We start from the raw sequence: 23,976 nt of genomic DNA on the forward strand, positions 1-23,976 counted from the left end.
ATAGATGTACACGTATTAATACAAACAGACTTATCATTTTAATGATTCATTGCTGTATTAACAAAAATGGTAAGTAAATTTTTTATCTAATTTATATTTTCTTCATGTCTTCAGTTTTCATCAGTTAAAAAGTGTGCACTGTTATGGTGCCTCGAGTGCCATCTGACCATGGCTGAACAATGACCTTCTTACTGGTGACTGTCACCACCAGTATCTCTTAACAGTTATGAATTATCTGACAACATACACTGTACAGATGTTTCAAAGTATTTGGTATGTACTAATCAAGTATATTACTACATTTTACTCTATTTGACAGATATGATGATGGCAACACTCAGAATAAGAAAAAAATAAAGTGAGACACAAAAACTAACATGGAGAGAGAGAGAGAGAGAGAGAGAGAGAGAGAGAGAGAGAGAGAGAGAGAGTGTGTGTGTGTGTGTGTGTGTGTGTGTGTGTGTGTGTGTGTGGGTGGGTGTGGGTGTGGGTGGGGGGGGGGGGGGGCAGGCGCACACACACACTATTATGGCCACTAACCTATACAAAGATGTCCATTCTGCTGTTTTGATGCTTACATGTTCTTGATGGTTGAGTACACTCCCAGCAAGTTATGCTCATGTGTCTAATAGAAGAGCAGAATGTAACACTTCAACAGCAAAGTGCCGGTATGCACAACCATTTCCAGAAAGAAGGTTACCAAAATCATGTCACATTTCAAACACTCAATGGCCTTCTTCTTGCAACAGAGTCCCTTAGACCAGACCAATGGGAAACTGGTAAATCTGTCACAAATTGTTCAGTTTGAACAAGTTTTGTTACAGTGAATTAAGGACAGTCTCAGCATCAGCACATTAGCTATAGCCAAGGAACTAAATACTTCCAATGCCAATGTGTGAAATGTCCATATCAGAAAGACATGCACGTAAAAGACTTATAATCTAAGGACTACCACTACCCAGTGGAAATCTCCCAATAACATCAACACAAAATTTTAAACGTCCTTACTTCCAAAGGGGTGTTTTGCTTACTGAATAGGCTGCCTTCATATGAGAAGGAATTGTCAACAGCCTCAACACCCATGTCATGGAGTTTAAATACAACTTGTCTGTTCCACTGTCAACAGAAATTTACAGTAAATTTTTGGTCGGATTTTGTTCATCCACATCTAACTGAGATGTATCTTCTGCCTAACATGCTGGTGGAGGAAATTTCTGCATTTCTCCGGAAAGCTGTACCATAAATATTGGCAAATGTCTGGCTAGCGGTCAGGCAACGATTATGATTCCAGTGTGATGGGGCTCCACCACAGTTTGCTGTTTGTATCAGAAAACATTTAGACCATGTTTTCCTCAAATTGTTGGTCTGTGAGATGTGGGCCAGTACTGTGGCCACAGTGTTCTCATGACATCACTCCTACACATTTCTTCTGTGGGGGAGATGAAGTCTTTGGCATATGACAGAGAGAGAGACTACAGATGAGTTTGTTTCTCATTTGGCTGAAGCTGCAGCCATTACTTTAGAAACACCTGCCTGTTTTTGGCGGAAAATCAGTAGCACACAGATGCCATTTGTGCGTTAACGTAAACAGATGGCATTTTCAGCAACATCTATAAAAATCATTTGTAACATGGTAGTCTGAACATTATGTCTGAATATCCCTAGCATCGAAACTTTTAAGAACATCCAGTAAGGAAACAGGGCACCAAAGAAATTTTTGTCACATAATAGCATTTTTTCTCTCTCTTCTACACACTCAAAGTTTATATTCATAGGAACAATTGGGAAAGGATAGATTACCACTCACTACACAGAGGAGGCACTGAGTCACAGACGCGCACAATGAAAATGAATGCTAGAAATGTTTCATTTGTATTCATAGTTTTTTTGCACACTGTATATGAATGTAGATTGGAGTATATTTGGGATATTTATTTGAACTCTTCCAGAGTGCACCCAAGCTCAGGGAAAAAAGAAAACAAAGTGAGAAAGTCTGAGTGAGGTCATAGTATACATCAAGTGGCATTATAGTGCAGCACACAAAAATATGGCTGCCATGTCTTGCATGTTGCAGTCATACATTAAACAGCATTGTTACCTCCAGTAACAGGAATAATATCGTGAATGACTCCTCAGCTTAATATATGCCTAAACAATAGTCACACCAATAACACTAACAATGACATCAGAAATAACATTCATGGTTGAACTGCTACTTTAAATCATGTGAAGACAAAGAAATAGTTTCCCCCAATGCAAGGGGCACAAAATTTGGAATACAAACAACACAACATGTAACACTGACAAAACGGAGTATTACATTGTTACCAGTCACAAAGTACTCAAAAAGATTTGTTTCACCCTCTTGCTGTACCAATATGTGGAAAGAAATCCTCTATTGATATTCATGAATACAGACTGATTGCATGTTGTTTCACGCCCATTATGCAGGACTGGACCACTTAAATTTTCCCCAGTTATCGAGTTCTGGTAACAATTCAATGTACTTCTCATCACAGCTAAATTAGGTTCTTATTGTGCAGTTTATCAACAGATGAAAGTGATATAAATACATCCAGTATACACCAATAATATATTTTTAAAGTGTCATAACAGCTTTCACATTTCTCAAGCAATCCAACTTGACTGAACCCGAAAATATACAACGTACAGAAAACATGCAATGTACAGAAGAAGCAACAAACTATCCATTTACAGTAGCAGATCTTTATTATAAATATTTGTACATACACCACAATCTTTTAATGCCACATGATGCATGTGTGAAGTCTGATGCTGTGGTAAGACCTGCTAACTGTAAGCATTTCAGTGAATAAATAACAAAATACACTGAAGGAAACTGACGCTTCACATTTAATGAAGTCCTTCATTTTCACATTAACTTTGCAGTGTATAAAACTGTGTTATCTGCTGCCTTCAAAAGGCAAAAATTAATTCAGGGTTTAAGCTGCTTCACTGGGTTTGCAGTAATGTTATGTGACCACTTAAAATCTGCTTATTGATTTGGGAATACTGAATCACAATTTATTTCTTGTTTTGCCTGAATATTTTATCACCAATAAATCTGCTACCAATAGAATTTGATTAAAGTTCATTAATGATCTTCAAACTACAAATCTTCTGAAAATTTTCCTATTTTTCCAATCATTTTTGTGTTGGGGGCCTGAATGCCATCTTCCTGCTCTTAAGAAGTGACCACTTGTGCCTCTTGATGTAATAGACAACACCAAGTAACATAGGGAAAATGAACAGCACCTGAAAAAATAAAAGTAACAACATAATGTGTTAAGGATAAGCATAATTCTATGCAAGTCTGAAATTATAAACTTCCTAAATCCAAAATAGCATAACCTAATTCTGGCACTACACACTGAAAACAACAATTATCCTTAACTTCTTAGTTTTTCTATCATACATGACAAACAGATAAAAAACAAATTGCTAATTTTGTACAAGAACACACAACATAGAAGTTCAATGCACTGTCAGCATCACTTACACTGCTCATATACAAGAGAATTTAAAATGATAAAAATTATATCTGAGAATGATTGCTGTTGGTGGAGTATGTAAAGATGAATATTTACAAAACAAAACTTCAACTGTGGAGACAGACTTTGGTCCGGACTTCGGCATTTCACAGACAGTGCTCTTTCAAATGAGACAGCCCAGCAAACCTCACAGGTGACTCAAACCTCCAATGCTACGATTATTTATTACAGTCTGTGGCGTTTTCCCAACTGGAAGAGCAAATGTGGGAACAGTTCTGAGTTCGAGCCATGAACAGTTTTGATTTGTTGAAGTAATTAATGTTTATGCACAAATCTAAAATGTCACCTCATGTATAAAATGTCTATTACCAGTAAAACTGAATGATTTTATAATTACGAGGGTCATTCAGGAAATAAAGAACTTTTTCCCTACTGAAATTCTTATTTCATTTACAATTTTATGCCCAAGCTACTTTTCTGTGTCGTCACTATTCAAATTTAGGCACCTGTCGTACCACTTAGCCTTCTGCACTTCAGTTTCTACCAATTTGTTGAAACACTGATTAAAGGCTTCTGTAAGTTCACGTTTGTAGTGTTGTCCACTCAAAAAATCTTACAATTTGGGGAATATGCGATGATCACTTGGAGCTAAGTCTGGACTACATGGTGTATGCTGAAACATTTCCCACTGAAAATGCTAAGCTGTGCCAATCCTGTTGCATGCATTATCGTGAAGGAGGATGGCTCCAGTAGTTAGCATTCTGCGAAATTGTTGAAGTATCTCACAGTAGGTCGCTGCATTTATGGTCTCACCTCTAGGCATGTGGTCACCATAGCCATAATATTTTTGGTGCTCAAAATTGGTTTCACTTGTTTTGGTTTTGTTGGGAACTGCGAATGACGTCATTCCATCGATAGGTGCTTTGGTTCTCCTATGAAATGTGATACGCAAGTCTCATCGCCAGTGACAACAATGTGATTAAAAATTTCATCACCATCCTTTTCACAGTGACTGAGAAATGTCAGTGCAGCTGCCATTCATTCACTTGGTTTTGCGTTAATCTGACAGAATTTGAGAAACCCACCTGCCACTCACTTTTTATAGCTCACATCTGCACTAACAATCTTGTACAACACAGTTCTTGAAATGTCCGGAAAGGATGAGCCCATTCCACTATTTGCGAAGCGCCTATCTTCTTGGAGTTTTGTTTCAACACTTGCTGCGAGTCCATCAGTCACCACTGAGAGTCGCCCCCAAGCAATCTTCGTCATGAACATTCTCCTGTCTGCATTAAACATGATACACTACCCCCATACTGGTGCTTTGTTCATCACATTACCATAGAACTCAGTTATTTGTCTTCAACTTTCAATGGGTCAGACTTTTTCAGAGTTTAATATGCGAGTAAGACTGTGCACCTTATACTTCGTGCGATTGTAAATTTTGTCACACATTTTAAAGTTGTACAGCTAAGCATTCAGCAATGTATTGAATCTTAGCTGCTGCCAAACTTCAGCGAATGAATACCAACATCAGTGATTGGTTGGTTGGTGGAACACAGTCACATGTCAAAAAATGTTCTATACTTTCCCTATGACCCTTTTATATGCAATAATTTACATGAAAGAAACATTGATAGCAGTTCAAGAACAAAAGTGACCACGATGCATGGTGAGATGTTCCTGGTGTCAATGTTTTCTACATTTCTTAGTGCATTTCTGTATGCTACACAATAAAAATAATGAAACATGTAGCTGGTTAATCCCATACGACTTAATCACTAGCATTACAATGAAATATTTTCTTATATGGTTAGATACATTCTCTGAAATTTCAATATTAGCTTTAAATTTTGCCTGCTGGTTGCATGGTTGGTTTGGAGGTTAAAGGGACTAAACTGTGTGGTTATCAGCCCCGTTTTCGTTAGTCACACAGGTCTCAGATTAAAACCGTACCCCAAAAGAAACCTATCGTTTCAAATCCAGGGAAGGAGCAAAACACGTAAAACTGTGTCTAACCACATTGAAGTAAGAAATGAAAGTATCAAGAAAAAACTGAAAACATCAATGAAAAGGGAAAAAAGCGGTCAAAGGTATTAAAAATAATACAGCAGTAAAAGGTATTAAAAATAATATAGCAGATGGCCTTGGCGGCTGATGACAAGAATGAAAAAGGATGAGCCAGCCACTCTGCAACACACTAAAGTTCCAGCCAAAATGCACAAGGCAAGGGAAAAACAGGTGGTGAAAAGACGAACACCAAGTCAAAAAGAGACAGCACCTTCAATGGAGTGGGAAAAAAAAACCTCTCAAATAAAACTTAGAACTAGATCAGCCATTGAGGCACTGTCACCTAACACTGCAGGTAATGTGTCAGGAACGTTGAAAGTGTGTCGGGGTAGCTGAATTTGGACAGTCTAATAAGATGTGGAAGACTGTCAAGTGTGAACCATAGTGACACTGAGATGGGTCCTTGCAACGTAAGACGTGAACATGAACCAGCCAAGTATGGCTGATGGGGAGCCGACAAAAGACTACGGAGTCATTGGGAGTGGATCACATGGGGGACCACCACACATCAGTCACCTCCTTTATCATACATACCTTGTTCAGCAAAATCAGATAGTGCCATTCTGTATACCAGAGCCCAAAAATTTTTCAGTGTAATACTGATCGAAGATCAGATTCTGGTTTGCCAATCTCCAGACTGTTTATGGTTAGCCTCTTTGGTTAGCTTGTCGGTCAAGTTCATTTCCTTGGATTCCTATGTGCCCCAGGTTCCACAAGAAGACCATTTACCATCCACTTTGTTCAAGGATGTAAATATACTCTTAGATGTCCATTACCAGATGATGGCGAGGATAGCACTGGTTGAGAGCTTTTAAGGCGCTCAAGGAATTGCTACAAATGTGGACGGACTTCCCGGTGCAGGAACGGATACGCTTAAGTCCCTGAGAGATGGGCTATCAGCTCTGCAGTGAAAACACTAGAGCCATCTGGCAAGGAGCGCTGTACAGCATGAACACAACCATTAAGCCATCAGTGTAAACTACCTCTGAATCCTGGGACACATCAGGAAGAGGGAAAATGCCAGTTTGGGCTGCAGGATGAACTGAGTCTTCTGGGACTTGTGGTAAGTCTACACAAAGCCGTGGTCAAAGTAAGCCCCACAGAGGTGTACATGAGTGGACTCAAGAGTGGTCGTGGAGAGAGAGAGAGAGAGAGAGAGAGAGAGAGAGAGAGAGAGAGAGAGAGAGAGAGAGACTAGAGTTCAGTGAGAAGGGACCGGACATCGACTGCAATTACAATTTCCAATCTGGGCTACTGTTACGGGAGATGGAGCACTGTGTCATGGAAACGAAGACAATAATTTGTATGTTTAGGCGAGCCATGAATATGCGCGGTGTAACTGGCGAGCAGCTGTTGTCACCTGAGTTGCGATGGAGAAACTCTAACCTCCATGAGTAGACTGTTCACTGGGCTCGTACAGAAAGCTCCCCTCGCAAGTCTAACTATACAGTGGTGTATAGGGTCCAGCATCTGCAATTCTGAGGGCAATGCAGACCCATACAACAGGCCTCCATAGTCAAGATGGGACTGTACAAGAGCTTTGTACAGCTACAACAGTGTACGGCGATCTAAACCACAGTTGGTGTGACTCAGGTGTTAAAAAATCTTGATGAAGATGGGCAAACCAAACTAAGCAGGCATTGAAAACCTGTCCTGGAAAGTGATAAGAGTCCACTACATTAAGCAGATAGTCATCAAGATAATTTTGTGGATGTGCATGAATCATGTCTTGACAGCTATAAACTGAAAGCCATAGGCGAGGGCCCATGACTGCACCTTTCATATGGCTTCTTGCAGTTGATGTTCAGCCACACCAATAGTAGATGAGAAAAAGGAAATGCAAAAGTCATTAGCATACGAAAAGGTTGATACTGAGGACCCTTTAGCTGCTGCGAGACCATTAATGGCCACTAAAAATAGTGGGGCATTCAGTACAGAGCCTTGCAGGACCTCACTCCTGGATATGGAGGGAACTGTGTGAAGCACTGACTCAACCTCCAAAGGTGTGGAGTGCCAAAAAGTTTGTTATAAAAAATGGCAGTGGACCCAGAGGTCCCACTCACATAATGTAGCAAGGAAGTGATGTTGCCAAGTGGTGTCATAGGCTTACGTCAGGTCCAGAAAAAGTGCAATAAGGTGATGGCGGGAAAAGGCCTTTTGGATGGCAGACTCCAGGTATACCAAGTTGTCAGTGGTGGTGCAACCAGAAGGCTCGGAGACTCAAGAACCCTAGACAACCACCAGCTCACCATATGTTCGAGCAGCTTACATTGAACATTGGTGAGGCTAGTAGGATGATAGCTATCCACATCCAGTGGGATCTTATCAGATTTTAGCACTGGAACAATGACACTTTCTTGCCACTGCCACGGGAATTCACCATTGCTCCAGATGCAGTTAAAGATGGCAAGGATGTGTCACCGTTAATCTACTGATAGATGTTTAAGCATTTGGGAATGGATAACGTCTGGCCCAGGGATTGTGTTGAGACAGTATGCAAGGACACAGAGAAATCCCCACTCACTGAATGGAACATTACATGGCTCAGGGTGGCACTTACTAGACTTGCCCGTCACATGACGCACAAAATCTTTATCTGAAAGGCTCAAACAAGTACTTGTTTTAACAATGATATAACATTGTATGTACAATTAAAACTTTAAAAAACAATGCTGAGATGCCCTGTACAGCAAAACTGAAATATTTCCATTCACCAATCTAGACAAAGAAAACTTCTTACCAAAATCCATTAGGTGGGGTTGAAGAGATGTTGGTGCCAACAGTAATTAAAAAAAAACACACACCTAACTAATGTCAAAGATTTGTCTGTCACAAAAATGAATGTATCATTATTACCTTTGAAACTACACACATCAAAGAAAGTTTAGCATCACCTCGGTTCCGAGGGTTCCGGAAACTGTACAAATAATTGGAATAGAGATCAACATAAACATCATTTCCGCCCTTTTTATTGCTCATGAAAACCACACATTGCATGTTGTACCACCCTACAATGAGACCTTCAGAGCTGGTGGTCCAGATTGCTGTACACACCAGTACTCCTACTACCCTGTAGCACGTCCTCTTGCATTGATGCATGCCTGTATTCGTCGTGGCATACTATCAACAAGTTCATCAAGGCACTGTTGATCCAGATTGTCCCACTCCTCAAAGGCAATTCAGCATATATTCCTCACAATGGCTAGTGGGTCACGTCATCCATAAACAGCCCTTTTCAATCTATCCCAGGTATGTTTCAATAGGGTTCACGTCTGGAGAACATGCTGGCCACTCTAGTCGAGCAATGCCGTTATCCGGAAGGAAGTCATTCACAAGATGTGCACGATGGGGGGCGTGAATTGTCGCCCATGAAACCTTGTCAATACGCTGCTGATATGGTTGCACTATTGGCCAGAGGCTGGCATTCACGTATTGTACAACCATTACGGCACCTTCCATGACCACCATCAGGGTACATCAGCCCCACATAATGCCATCCCAAAACAGCAGGGAACCTCCACCCTGCTGCACTCACTGGACACTGTGTCTAAGATGTTCGGCCTGACCGGGTTGCCCCCAATCACATCTCCGACGATTGTCTGGTTGAAGGCATATACGACACTCATCGGTGAAGAGAACGTGATGCCAATCCTGAGCAGTCCATTCGGCATGTTGTTAGACCCATCTGTACCGCGCTGCATGGTGTTGTGGTTGCAAAAATGGACTTTGCCATGGACGTTGGGAGTGAAGATGCGCATCATGCAGCCTACTGCGCACAGTTCAAGTTGTAACATGACGTCCTGTGGCTGCACGAAAAGCATTATTCAACATGGTGGCGTTGCTGTCAGGGTTCCTCCGAGCCATAATTTGTAGGCAGCGATCATCCACTGCAGTAGTAACCTTTGGGTGGGCTGAATGAGGCTTGTCATCGACAGTTCCTGTATCTCTCTATCTCCTCCACGACTGAACATCACTTTGGTTCACTCCAAGACGCCTGGACACTTCCCTTGTTCAGAGCCCTTCCTGGCACTAAGTAACAATGCTGACGCGATGGAACCGCAGTACTGACCGTCTAGGCATGGTTGAACAACAAACAACATGAGCCGTGTACCTCCTTCCATATGGAGTGACTGGAATGAATCGGCTGTCAGGTCCCCTCCATCTAATAGGCACTGCTCACGCATAGTTGTTGACATCTGTGGGCGGGTTTTGTGACATCTCTAAACAGTCAGAGGGACGGTGTCTGTGATACAATATCCACATTCAATGTCTATCTTCAGGAGTTTTGGGAACTGGGGTGATGCAAAACTTGTTTTCATGTGAGTATATACAAACGGCACAAAGAATGTGACACAAACAAAACAAAAATCAATTTTTCAGGCTAACCTTTATAAGCATCTGTTTCCTTTCATCGTGTTCTGGTTCCGCAGCCCATTTCAAGAACGTGCTAACATCTTTCGCAAGCTGGCTGGCTGTTGCTGGAGTTCCGTCTGAATACTCTATGACCTACATAAAAAACAAAAAAGGTATCACTGGCCATCCCTGTAAATGAGGTAGTTTATATACAAATAGTTACAAGCATGTTCACAGAACATACCTCATTGTAGAGAGCTTGTGCCATACTTATAGCTCCACCAGGAAAGTATGGGTTGTAATACTGGCCTTCCCTGAGAACTACACCGGCAGGTGGATCGCAATAGCCCGTTAGTAGAGAAAACACATAGTCCTGGAAAAGGAAATTCAAATGTTAAGATGAAATATAAATCTGTGTTACAACATGGTCAATCTCTTCTGAACACACACACACACACACACACACACACACACACACACACACTACTACTCCGTTATGTCTCCCTATAACAATAGCTTCAAATGCACAGTCGTTTATGCATTTTACTATCTGTAAGTCAAGCCTCAAGCCATGTCTTTCGAAGTCCAATTATTGTTCTTGATATTATACAAACCATTTCTTTGCATTAAAATTTAACAAGAATACAGTTTTGTGTCACCTAGCTAGCTGCTTACTGATACTGACTTCTGAGCCTGATGCTTTAGAAACATGATAAAAAAATGTGTTTTTTGAGACTGAAATTTATCACACAGCAAGAGACCTTAATAATCATAATTCATCAGATCTAAAGCCTACATTTATATACAGTTTTTGCCATTCTCTTGTTATCATCATGATATGCCCTTTCTTCGTTAATATTTCACATTCTTACTTGAAAATCAATCCACACTTGTACAAAGGAGGTGGCATTACAATGCTAAGACTGTTGCCTTCACAGATCTTCTGAACTGATTGACCCAGCCAGTTATAGCAGAACCCACAGTTTAATGTCGACTTCAAACCATTGTAAAATTCTATCTTTTTCACATTAACAAACACAGTCACAGGTTGAAGACTAAGGTGAAAATTGAAGGACTGACTAGGGGTCAAACCTGAGACCTCTGGATAGGAGGCTGGCACTTACTGAGACACTAAGCCACTTGCACACATATAGTAGATGGTAGTTTTTTGATTTGTTTATAATCATTTAAGAGGGGCAGGCAGGTGAGACCTGGGAACACTTGAAGGTTTCGTGCAGATTATATAATGGTAATATGATGAGTTTGAAACCAGCTTTTATACTGAAAAACATGTCCACAGGCACTGCAACTGCAGACAAACTGAAAAAAAATGCAAAAAGTTAGGAAATAAAAGAAATGCAACCTGGGTAAAGAAAAAAAATAACTGACGGTTCCTGAGTTTCAAAAGAAGCACTAAGTGACGATCAATTAAAATGGGGGGAAGTGAATACTACAGAAGACAAATGGGTAGCTTTGAGTAATGAAAGGTAGCAGATTCTCAGAAAGGCAAGAAGCCAAGACCTAGTAGAAATCCTTTGTTAACAGGTTATATAGCATTTAACTGACAAAAGGAGAAAATACAAACATACAGGAAATGAAGCAGACAAAAAGGGAACAAAAATGTCTAAAAAAATGAGTGAGACATATGTGAGACTGTGGAAGCATGTACAACTATAAGAAAGGTAGAGGCCACCTACAGGAAAATTAAAGAGACCTTTGGAGAAAAAAAGAAGCCACCATATGATTATTAGCTCAGATGGCCAGCACATGCAGTACAGTGGGGGATGGGAGGGGGGTGGGGGTGGGGGGGAGGAACCGAATCAATCAGGTGGCTAGTAACAGCAGATGACGATATTGCACAAGTGAAATTAATCCCCATGCAACTAAAATGATTAAATAATTTACCCCTTCTTTTTTTTACTTACAGGAAAGGTCCCTGCCCTGTAGTTATTTTGATAGCGACCTTATCTTTTGAGGAACAAGGTAACTCTTCCCTAACTGTGTCAATGAACACAAGAAGAGGACAGCAGGTACAGGAGTTTCTTACAGAGTTTAGCAGAGTACATCGTCGGATTACCAGAATCATGTTCAACATTTTTAATTTAGATCCTTGCTGTGGGCAAAGATCTCTATGAACTCGAATAATGCATTACAAAGGAGCGGCAACATGTACACATGTAGTAGAGGAAACCTAATTACAGCACCTTGCTACAGCAGCTAGTCATCCTGGAATTACTTTTAAGAAAGTAATAACCTGAGTGTATTTGATTCCTGCTACAATTAGGAGTAATGAGGGGACGGCTTACCTCATACGAACTGCTCACATGTCGACATGCCAACAGTAATCGAGATGGTTTGCTGAGTTACCTCCAGTAAGAGTCAGGCTCTAGCTTTCATACATGACACGTCAGGAGAGTAGCAAATTACGTATCTAGCTTTCTGTGTGTACTTTTATAGTTAGATCTTAAATTAGTAGTACTAGGATGAATAGGATGTATGCATGCTGTGTGCAGATGCAGGAGGAGCTGACCACAGTTTGCAAATGGCTGGTGACATTTTTGGACGCAGTCAGCAATTCTCAGGCTGCTGTCTTAAGTTGTAGCAGTTGTGGAGAATCTTGTGGCTACCACAGACACTCAGGTGTGGCTTGTTTCGCCCACATGCTTGTCAACCCAGCACCTTTCAGCATACTCGAAACAGGGAATCTGCTCTCACCACAGTGAGAGTGCTGGCTTGTATCATATTCACATCATTCAAGGCAGATAGTTTATGTGGAGGCTGCTGAATAGTCCCACCCATGACCCAGTGGGTGAACAGGTGGTCACTCATTCAGCAGTGACTGAGCAGGCACATGGGAACAGGAGGTTGCTGGTTATTGGCAGCTCCAATGTTAGGCACATTATTGAACCCCCCTCCCCTTCCCCCCCCCCCCCCCCCCAACCCTGGGAAGTAACATTCAGGGTTGAAATGAAATCTAATATGCACTCTGTGCGTCTGCCCCAGGGCTTCATCTGAGACATGGATGCAATCCTGCCTGCAGATAATGAGGATATATGGTGCTGTCATTTGGAAGTTTTAGCTCATATCAGCACCAATGATGTCTATCACTTGGGTTCTGAGGTAATCTTCAGTTCATAGGACCGATTGGCAGAACTGGTGAAGACCACTGGCCTCATTCACAGGGTGAAATCAAAGCTCACAATTTGCAGATTTGTAGCATCATACTAAGAGCTGATCATGTCCTTTGGTTTGGAGTCATGAAGCCGAGGGGGAGAGGATCACAACCAAAGGCTCTGTCAATCTGTGACAAAATCGACTACAGATTTCTAGACCTGTATAATGATGTGAAGAACTGAAGGACCCTGCTGGACAGATTAGGGGTGCACCACACAAAGGAAGCAGCTACTGATCAATTGATAGGTTAATTGAGGGGGAGTTATGGGAATCAATGGCGAGGTCATCAGTCCCATGATTTCAGAGTTACACACAGACGAGAAAGGGTCCATTAAAAGTGCAGAGGAGTCGAACTATAAAACAAGGAGGTTAAAACAAATGCAGAAGGTGTAAAAGGGAGCCCAAATAATAAAACTGGGAAAACAGAGGGATAAAAGAGCAGTCTTTTCAAGGGGGAGTGGTCAGGGGTCCCAGACCGAGAAAACATGAAGCAATGCCTCAACCATGATCACCCTGCACCCTGCCCCTATTCCAGGAGTAAAGCAAAACATTGTATCTAAAAACAAAAACCAATTTCACACAGGACACTGAGGACCAGTTCAACATTCCGTGAATAGTCTGCCAATATTAAATTTAAGGAACCTGGAAGCCTACACTTAGTATGAAAGGCCAAAACTCCGTACTTTAGCTGGGGAGGGGGAGCAGCTCCTGGAGGGGAGGTCGTATGAACTGCAGGGGAGGGAGAGGGGACAAGGGGATGGGGCTGTGGTAAAAAAGAGGTATGAGGGGAAAAGACCGCAATGACGGCAAAAGTTGAAGAAAGTGACACTGGATGGAGTGTCTCATATTTTTTGCGATCCTCAGTATAAGACAAGCGGTCTGCCATACAGTAGGAAGACATATGCCAAAAATGCAAACACCTAAAGCACCTCATGGGTAGTGGGACATATGGCTTCACGTCACGTCTGTAGAGCTTGATCTTCCCTGGGAGTGTATCACCCTCAAAAGCCAGAATGAAGGCACCAATATCGGTGCGGTTGTCTTTGTGACCCTACTACACACATCAAACAAAATGAATGCCGCGTTGCTCCAGATGAGCTTGCAGTTCCTCATCAGTTTGCAGGATGAGGTCCCTATGAAAAATCACTCCCCAGACCATATTCAGAGATTGGTGAGGGGTAATAAGGGTGTATACGGGGACAAGGAAAAAAATTCCCGGGTTATTCCCAGATATCCCGTTTAAATAATATACTTTTTCCTGGGCGAAAATACACATATTTTGTGCTAAGTGACAGTATAAATTCGAATTGCACCAAACACAGCACTTTAGTTTCCGGAGTGTTGAAATAGAGATTGCGATGTCCTTTTATAAGCCAATCATATCTCATGCCACGTGATCTTGCCAGCCAATGACAGCAGATATTCAGAGCATAGGACATGTGTTATAGTCAGCCAATAGCAAGGTCACTGTTACATAGCGCGAACACACAAAGAGGGAAAGTTAATGGTTTACATTAATATACATAGTATAGCTACAAAAAAGGTAAGCTTTCACATGTAATATTGATCTTTTTTAATTTAAAATAATGACATAAATGTCTGGTCTTCTGGACTCTTAAATTCTTGTAAGTGGCTGGTCCTCAAAGCATTCAGTTTTAAACACTCTGTAATTTATTGAATTCATCACACTTTCTCACACACAACTTAATTCATCATGTGTAAAAAGAAATTTACTTTGAAAGTAATGCTTTTCGAACCACCGTTCGCAATACCATCCCGAGACTGTTAGAAATAGGTCCGATTTAGCAGTTGCCAGTGAGCGCCAGAAAACAGGCATTATTGCGCGTGCGCAGCTACAGTGGTGTAGGAAGGCTGCACGTTCTTATGTATAAAGCACTAAGAGAACTTACATTACGCCAAATAATAAACAGGACATCAGAGGATACTCCAAGAGCATCAGAATTTCCTAGACCATATTGAAATGCATAATTTGGATTGAAGTGCATATTGGTTTTTTCCAGATTCACAATGAAGTAGGTCCCATCTGATGTTAAGCTTTTCAGTGTAGTTTTTGGAATGTATATTTTCTTGGAGTACCAGGACTGTACTGTACCATATTTGGTTCTTTATTATGGCATAATGCCATACATAGCAGAAGATGAAAATGTGCACTTGAAATTCAGCGAACAGTTGGAGCTAGCCAATACTGTAGAATGAAACACTTCGTTTCATATACATTGATTGACTCAGTGGAAAAATTAATAAAGCCAAATTTCTTTAGCAAACTGACAAAAGTAACTTCATTGTTCTGCAAAGCGATTAATGCTTGACTGCGCGAATCTGGCACCTAGCGTGCATGAGAAAAATTGTACTCGTTAGCACCTGACTGCTTGTTGCTACTGCCAATACAGCTAACAGCCACACTTCAAGTAGCACGAAGTGGGAGAAGATACTGCTCATACGCGAGTCCACTACGCATGCGCATGAGCCCGCTGGCAACTGGTCAAACGAACTTAATGTAAACAGTTGTGACGTCACTCTCATAGAAAGTAGTTTATTGTAACTAAGTATTACACAGTCTTCGCCCTAAGACCTTTGACATATTTTTGTTGTTTGCAGATGCTTGTGCGTGCACTGTGTTTTGTTGTTGTAAATGGCGCATTTCCTTTGCCACCGAAGTTTTTTTTTTCTCTCTTTTATATTTTATTGCTGCAGTATCATTCTCCAGTAGCAGGATACAGCAACATTCTTACCAGTCAAAATTACAAAAATTTAACTGAAAGCAAACAATGATAAATTCCTGGAATTCTGAAAAATTCCCGGGTTTTTCCCAGATGAAAACGTTCTTGGGTTTTTCCCCCGGATTGTATACATCTTGTAATACACACTGAGACATTGCCAAGAATGATTACAGACACGAAGAGCTGTAGATTGGACGGCAGAAGCAGCTTTGATTAAGAGGGAGCCTGACTGCATCTTACTGAGAGACTCCATTCACAATGGCTTTTTGGCCATGAGTGTGTCCCTGTCCGTCCTAGTACAGAAAGATAGTGGGGAAGGTGTTTCATCCCAAGAAGGCAAGTTTGATCCTCCTTCAATGATGTAGCCAGGTAAGGGAAGGCTGCCAGTTTATACGGAATGGCATTCAATGCTCCTTCACCACACGAGGAGACAGGTGTTTGAGAACAGCCAGATTTTTGCAGCTTGATATGCTTCACATGCCAAGCATCCACCCTGATATCACTCACTCCGATCAGAGGCTCTCCACAAGGGGGGCCATCCAGCCACAGCAAGGACCGCCTGGCATGGCTTCCATTGCTGGGAGTTCCGATGCTCCAGGAAGACACTAAAAACAAAATATTTAGAAGTGGAGGTCAAACCTCAAGAGGGAACTGAATGCTAAAAAGAAGGAATGAACAGGAAAGAGGAACAAAATTGCAAGCAACACAAGGAACCAGGTGGATAGCCAAGTCGATATGAATCAGTACACCAAGAGAGGGGAGAAGGGGGCACCGGGAAAGGAGCGAGGATAGGGAGAATTAAGGAAATGCAGCCAGGGTGGAAGAATAGGCTGCAATAGCTCAGGGCCCCATGTGAGCTAGGCACAAAAATCATGAAAGAATTGTGACGCCCTGGGAGAAAAAGGGGGGGGGGGGGAGGAGAAGCAGCTACTGAGGTAGTTGAGTGCTTGTGGCCTACCCCCTCCCCCCTTTCTTGCAGTAGTTGGAGGTCCTCTGATGAGTGCTTACCACTCAATACACACAGGTTGGAATCAGACTGTGTATGAAGTAAAGATAGTGTGACTGTGAACATTTCAACAGTAAATTGTCACATATTCATAACAAAGTTACTGAATTTACTGCCCTCGAGCAAATCATTGTGCTCAAATTTTTCTCTGAATGAGGGCCAACTTAAACCATAAGTAGAAAGCTCTGAAATATTAGTGGGGCATCGAATGTATATCAAAACGACAAATGAAATGCCATAGGAGGTGGAGCGTTTATTGCAGTAGACAAAAATAATGTGTGTATCATGGTCGGAAAAGGATCTAACTCACTAATTACGTCAAAGTGAGCAACAGGACTAGGTAAACTCAAGGTAATTATCAGCCTTTTTACCGGCCACCTGATTCTGCCAAGACAATATTTTTGAGCCATCAATCTTCTCACTTGTTTGATGTGTCCTACCACGAATTTCTCTCCTGTGCCAATCTCTTCATCTCTGAGTAGAATTTGCAACCTTCGTCCTGAATTATTTGCTGGATGTATTCCAATCTCTGTCTTCCTCTACAGTTTCTGTTGTTAATCTGATTGTGTAATAATTCTCACACTTGTCAGCTCTTGCTCTCTTAGGAATAGTGTGGACATCTTCTGAAAGTCAGATGGTATGTCACCAGACTCGTACATTCGCATACCAATGTCTTTCCTTTCCTGTATGTGGAGTCAGTTCCTCCAACAATTATTTATTTTTTGATTTCTTTGTACTTTTAATTTTCCTTTCCTTCTTCCATCGGTCAGCTGAAGTATTTCTTTTGTTACATATGGTTTCTTTGCAGTTGTCTTCTTTGTACCTACATTTTCTTTCCAACTTCTGTGACTGCCCTTTTTAGAGATGTGCATTCCTCTTCAACTGTACTGCCTACTGAGCTATTCCTTCTTGCTGTATCTATAGCCTTAAGAGAACGTCAAGTGTATCCCCTGATTCCTTAGTACTTAATTATTCCACTTTTTTGTCTATTGATTTTTCCTCACTTATCTCAAACTCCAGCCTACTCCTCATCACCACTACACTGTGATCTGAGTCTATAACTGCTCCTGGGTACACCTTACAATCCAGTATCCGATTTCGGAATCTGTCTGAAAAAGATGTAATCTGACTGAAATCTTCCCTTATCACCTGGCCTTTTCCACACGTATCACCTCCTCCTGTGATTCTTTGACAGAGTATTCACTATTACTGGTTGAAATTTTTTACAGAACTCAGTCTTTCTCCTCTCTCATTCCTCATCCCAAGCTCATACTCTCCGGTAACTGTTTCTTCTACTCCTTCCCCTACAACTGCATTGCAGTCTCCCCATGACTATTAGACATGTGTACCTGAACTATCACTGTCGGTGTTAGATTGCGGTCGATTCTGGGGAAAAAACAATCTTATCACTAAACTGTTCACTGTAACACTCTCTCTCACCTACCTTCCTATTCATAATAAATCCTACTCCGTTATACCATTTTCTGCTGCTGCTGATATTACTCTACACTCATATGACAAGAAATCCTTGTCTTCTTTCCATTTCACTTCACTGACCCATACCATATCTAGATAGAGCCTTTGCATTTCCATTTTCAGAGTTTCTAGTTTCCCTATCATGTCCACGATTCTGACATTCCATGCCCTGACTCATACAATGTTATCGTTTTGTTGGTTATTCAATCTTTTTCTCATGGTCGCTGTCTCCTTGGCAGTCCCTTCCTGGAGATCCGAATGGGGGACTATTCCGGAATCTTTTGACAATGGAGAGATTGTGACACTTTTTCAATTACAGGCCAAATGTCTTGTGGATAAACATTATGTGTCTTTAAGGCAGTGGTTTCCATTGTCTTCCGCATCCCTCATGCCATTGATCATTTCAGATTCTTCCAGGTTCCCACTGCACGGACAAGAGCGAAGAGAGTGCCCTGAATTTCTGTCTGCTCCTCTGCCCCCTTTGACAAGGCCTTTAGCAGACTGATGGTGACTTCTTATGCCAGAAGTCTCTGACCGATAATGCTGATTGTTAATCAAAATTTAAGCGGTAGTGGGTTTCGAACCCAGGACTGAGGACATATTGATTACTAGTCAAAGACCCTAGACCTACACTAGGACAATTTTAGAATCCTTCAAAGAAAGTCTAAGCTCAGTAGCCTGGAAATACACAATAATTCAGTATTATTTGGAGGTGACTTCAGCCTCCTGAGTGTAGACTGGGCTGTCTATGCATTCATTGCAGTTGATATGGACATGCTGTCTTGCAAAGTACTGAACACGTTTTCCGAAAACGTGTCTTGAGCAGCTAGTTCGACAGCCCACTTACAGAGGCAATAGTTTTGCCCTTGTACATAGAAACAGTTTTGACGTTATTGATGGTGTCAGTATAGAGACAGGGATCAGTGACCATGTTTACATCACAGTGATGACGCTTACTGGAGTTAATTAAGGAAGGATACAGGGTACTTTTCCAGCTCAATATTATGTAAAAATCAACACCTATTTCTTCCAGGCACTGTTTATAAAGTATATGTTTTACAGATTTTTTGTTGCTATCAGGTAATGCAGCACACTTTCTAAACAAATAAGAAGTATTTTTAATAGTTCTGAACCTGCTTAGGGCTATTAAAAAAATTACAAAGAAATTGATGCATTTTTTCCCCAAAATGCTTCCTTAAATTGAGGTACCATTTAATCCAATGTTATACATTTTGAGGAGACCAAATTTTTAGCAGATCTGCTTGACATGATGGCTGAGGTACTAGACATATTCAATTTCACCTATTATGTATATTACAAGGATAAAAAAATATCATAACTTACATTTTATTTTTTATAACTTTTTCCTAATAAAAAAAGTTATTTTTTTCTATAATTTTGTTGATTCGGCAATAAATCTTAGGTCTGCTACATGAGTATGGACTATTTCAACTTACAGAAAAAAATTAGAGCAATGCTTTATAAAACTTTGGGAAATATTTGTACCTGAATTCTGAAAAATACAACTCTTGGGAAATTGCGAATGAAGATATGAGTCCAATTAAAGTGTGCCTCAGAACATTCCTAAAGCATAGTCTTCATCCTGCAGCATTTCTTCATCTTGACATTCCTTTTAGCACTTCTTGCTTCTCTGGTAACTTGAAGAGCAGATCTTTCAACTTTATGCACCCATTGTCTGTCACACGCAAGCAACTGATCTTCCATGTTAGAGCCACATTTTATGCCTAAATTTCTCAGGACTTCCAACCTTCCTATCACTCCATTATTGAAAAATATCACTGCATCTAGTACACTGACTTTTAATGTATTTAGTCCTACAAAAACATTATTGGGTAATCTTTTCCACATGCAATGGCTGAAACCTTCATTTGTATTCTGAGTGCCCCATGAAGACATTTACTAAGCAAAACATGGTCACTTAGGTTTCTAAAAATTGGCTTTATTTCATTCACAACAGGCTCAGGAAGAGGATGCTTATGATATTTGACCACTCCCTTTTGCTTTGGTAACCACACCAAGAATCAGCTCTTTTAGGGCAAAGTCTGTGAACAAGGTGCACATCTGTGGAGAACTTACGAAAGTAGGTGGACCATACAGCTTTTCTCATTGCTGTAACATCATTCAGAGGTGCAGGTCATCTAATGTCAAGTCCATAATAACTCTGAAGAAGGTCTATTTCAGTTTCTGTCAATCTGCCTCGGCCAGACACGGATTTTCCATCAGATAGCAACTTTCCTTTCATTTCTCTTTGTAGGTTCCTCAATCTAGCACCCATCCTCTTTTGCACATGACCACAACACTCCAGTTTTGTTACCGAGGTTTTAACATAAACATTGAACTGATTAATTTTATTGAAAGCATTAGAGCCCCATTGCCTAGGTACTTCGTATATATAACGTTATAAGCAGACACTGACCTCTGAAATATTTTTAGCACTCCAGCATACTACATACCTGCACTGTAACCACAGAAATTCTTAGAACATCAATGTTCAATATGTCCTTCAGTGTTACCATGGCAGGCGAGGAAGTACTTGGATAAGCACTCAACATCAACAACTTTTCCATTCTCCAGAGAAGTAGCATTTACAACACCATTTAAGGAATGATGATTGATGTAGCCGTGTCCCATCAAGTGCAACAGCAATGTCTCTGGTTCCACTAATCTTTACAGTTTCTTCTACTGCACGTTTCATAGATGCTTTAGACACAACCATCTGTATATTGAGCAAGCAGTAAAGGAAACAAAAGAAAAATTCGGAGTATGTATTAAAAATCTATGGAGAAGAAATAAAAACTTTGTGGTTTGCCGATGACATTGTAATTCTGTCAGAGACAGCAAAGGACTTGGAAGAGCAGTTGAATGGAATGAACAGTATCTTGAAAGGAGGATATAAGATGAACATCAACAAAAGCAAAACGAGGATAATGGAATGTAGTCGAATTAAGTCGGGTGATGCTGAGGGAATCAGATTAGGAAATTGGACACAAAGTAGTAAAGGAGTTTTGCTATTTGGGGAGCAAAATAACTGATGGTGGTCGAAATAAAGAGGATATAAAATGTAGACTGGCAATGGCAAGGCAAGTGCTTTTGAAGAAGAGAAATTTGTTAACATCGAGTATAGATTAAAGTGCCAGGAAGTCGTTTCTGAAAGTATTTGTATGGAGTGTAGCCATGTATGGAAGTGGAACATGGACGATAAATAGTTTGGACAAGACGAGAATAGAAGCTTTCGAAATATGGTGCTACAGAAGAATGCTGAAGATTAGATGGGTAGATCACATAACTAATGAGGAGGTATTGAATAGAATTGGGGAGAAGAGGAGTTTGTGGCACAACTTGACAAGAAGAAGGGACTGGTTGGTAGGACATGTTCTGAGGCATCAAGGGATCACAAATTTAGCATTGGAGGGCAGTGTGGAGGGTAAAAATCATAGAGGGAGACCAAGAGATGAATACACTAAGCAGATTCAGAAGGACGTAGGTTACAGTAAGTACTGGGAGATGAAGAAGCTTGCACAGGATAGAGTAGCATGGAGAGCTGCATCAAACCAGTCTCAGGACTGAAGACCACAACAACAACAACAACAGCAGCAACAACAACAACAGCAACAACAATCAAGGCACCTAAAAGTATTTTTATGTACTTGCTGATCCTATTGGGAGAAGGAGGAAGGTCCATCAAACCACAAAACCTTTGAGCAGCCTTTTTTCCTTTCCGTATTGCATGCACTGCATACACTAACTTCAAATTCACATCATACGAATTATTCACAATGTTGCAAGTCATTTTCGAGGTAGATTTATTGCAGGATCTACACAGAACAACTAATTTTGATGGTAAACACTTCCTTTTACTTTGTTGTTCAGTTATTTCCAGGCAGCCTACACCATCACATTGTTTACCTTTCGCGTCCTTTATCAAAGAAGATACGATGCCCACATCAACAACAAGCGTCACTGTTAAAACAAAAATTTGAATCACCAGGAGGCGTGCCATGAGTGAGTTTCTTCCCTGAAGAACTGATACACAGGTTACTTTCAACAGTGTGGCTTGCTTTGTTTGTGAACTGGTTACCATGGAATTTCCTTTTATCGACTTTCATATTTATTGGACACTAAAGGATATGTACTTCCAAGAATATATGTAGCACTTGGGCAACATACATTCAGTAACATGCGAACAAACTGCTTCAGCAAAGCAAAAGTAAATACTAGCAAAAATAATCATTTGGACACTAGAAACCTGCACTGTTACCAGCATATACAATGTATCATACGCATAATTGCTGGAAACAGAAAGTTCACAGTTATTTTCGAAATAATACTGGTTTCTGTAACATAAATACAGGGGGTATGGCAGCACACATGTCCGTTACTTTAAAATTTGGTATACAGAGGTCATTTTTCATTTGAAACACTATAAAGTATGTATCAGTTTAATTAGGAAAGACTATAGAATTTAATAAAGTTATAAATTTTTTTTTTTTTCCCACCATTTATAAGTACCCTCAAGAAGGCCAGGAGGGTATTTTTGCTATAATCAGTTGTTAGAATCCCACTTACACAATAAATGGACATCATTTACCTCCAGTTGATAAACGTAGAGGAATGATGACCAGAGTTTAAACTGATTGTAAATTGCACTCTACCGTAGTATGTGCTGAATACGGATTAAGGATGGAAAAGACACCCTGTGGTTTACTAACAAAAATCTGAAAATGCCAAGGAAACAGATGATGCTGCCTCTTGGTCAAGAAAGCATGCACTAATGACAACAGGCAGAAGCTGCTAAGAATTTTTTTGTCTGTAAAAAGATTAATATTTGATGCATACAACTTCTTCCACTGTCATACCTCAGCAAAAGGTCTTGCACAGAACCCAAGCAAATTCTGGTCATAAGTAAAATCACTAAGAAGGCCAAGGGTTTCTATCCAGTCACTCACTGACCAGTCTGGTGTGGCAATAGATGGTGGCAAAAGGAAAACAGAAATTTAAATTTAGTGTTTAAGAAATCATTCACGCAGGAGGCTCATACCAACATTCTGTTGTCTGACCGTTGAACAGATTCCCATATGGAGGTTGTAGTAACAGGTGACCCTGCATAGAGAAGCAACTGAAAGACCTCTAAATAAGATAATCACTAAGTCTGGATGGAACCCCAACTCTGTTTTGCAGAAAGTGCTATTCATCATTCCCTCCACTTAGGATGCATTTACTGTCAATCTATCTCTTGCTCGGTGCAAAGTCCTAAGCGAGTGGAAAATGTGACTTCTGTATGTAAGGAGGACCTGCAAAATTACAGAGCAATATCTCAAACATTGGTATGCCGCAGGATTCTTGAACATATTCTGAGTGAATATAGTACTAAATTTTCTTGAGGCGGAAAAACTTCAGTCTGCGAGTCAACGTGGATACAGAAAATATTGCTAATGTGGAACTCTGCTTGCCATTTTTTTCACGATATCCTGTGAACCAAGGATAAAGGGTAACAGACAAATTTCTTATTCCTGGATTTTCGGAAAGTGTTTGACATGATGCCCCATGAAAGACAGTTAACAAAGGTATGAGCATATAGAATACATTCCCAGATATGTCAGTGGCTTGGAGACTTAATAAGTAA

At 40.6% G+C, this 23,976-nt stretch overlaps 1 protein-coding gene across 1 annotated transcript in view; it reads right to left on the minus strand.

Moving 5' to 3' along the window:
• Positions 1 to 2,707: 2,707 nt before the first annotated feature.
• LOC124605111 (cytochrome c1, heme protein, mitochondrial) overlaps positions 2,708 to 23,976 on the minus strand; it is a 39,422-nt gene continuing 18,153 nt past the window's right edge. The window contains exons 6-8 of the mRNA XM_047136566.1: positions 10,180 to 10,308; positions 9,969 to 10,088; positions 2,708 to 3,276 (exon numbers count right to left, since the gene is read on the minus strand). Of these exons, the coding sequence (XP_046992522.1) occupies positions 3,166 to 3,276; positions 9,969 to 10,088; positions 10,180 to 10,308 (360 nt within the window). The 3' untranslated portion in view covers positions 2,708 to 3,165. The remainder of the gene's footprint in view (positions 3,277 to 9,968; positions 10,089 to 10,179; positions 10,309 to 23,976) is intronic.

The sequence above is a fragment of the Schistocerca americana genome, chromosome 3 (genome assembly GCF_021461395.2).
Source record: "Schistocerca americana isolate TAMUIC-IGC-003095 chromosome 3, iqSchAmer2.1, whole genome shotgun sequence".
Classification (NCBI taxonomy): Eukaryota; Metazoa; Arthropoda; class Insecta; order Orthoptera; family Acrididae; genus Schistocerca; species Schistocerca americana.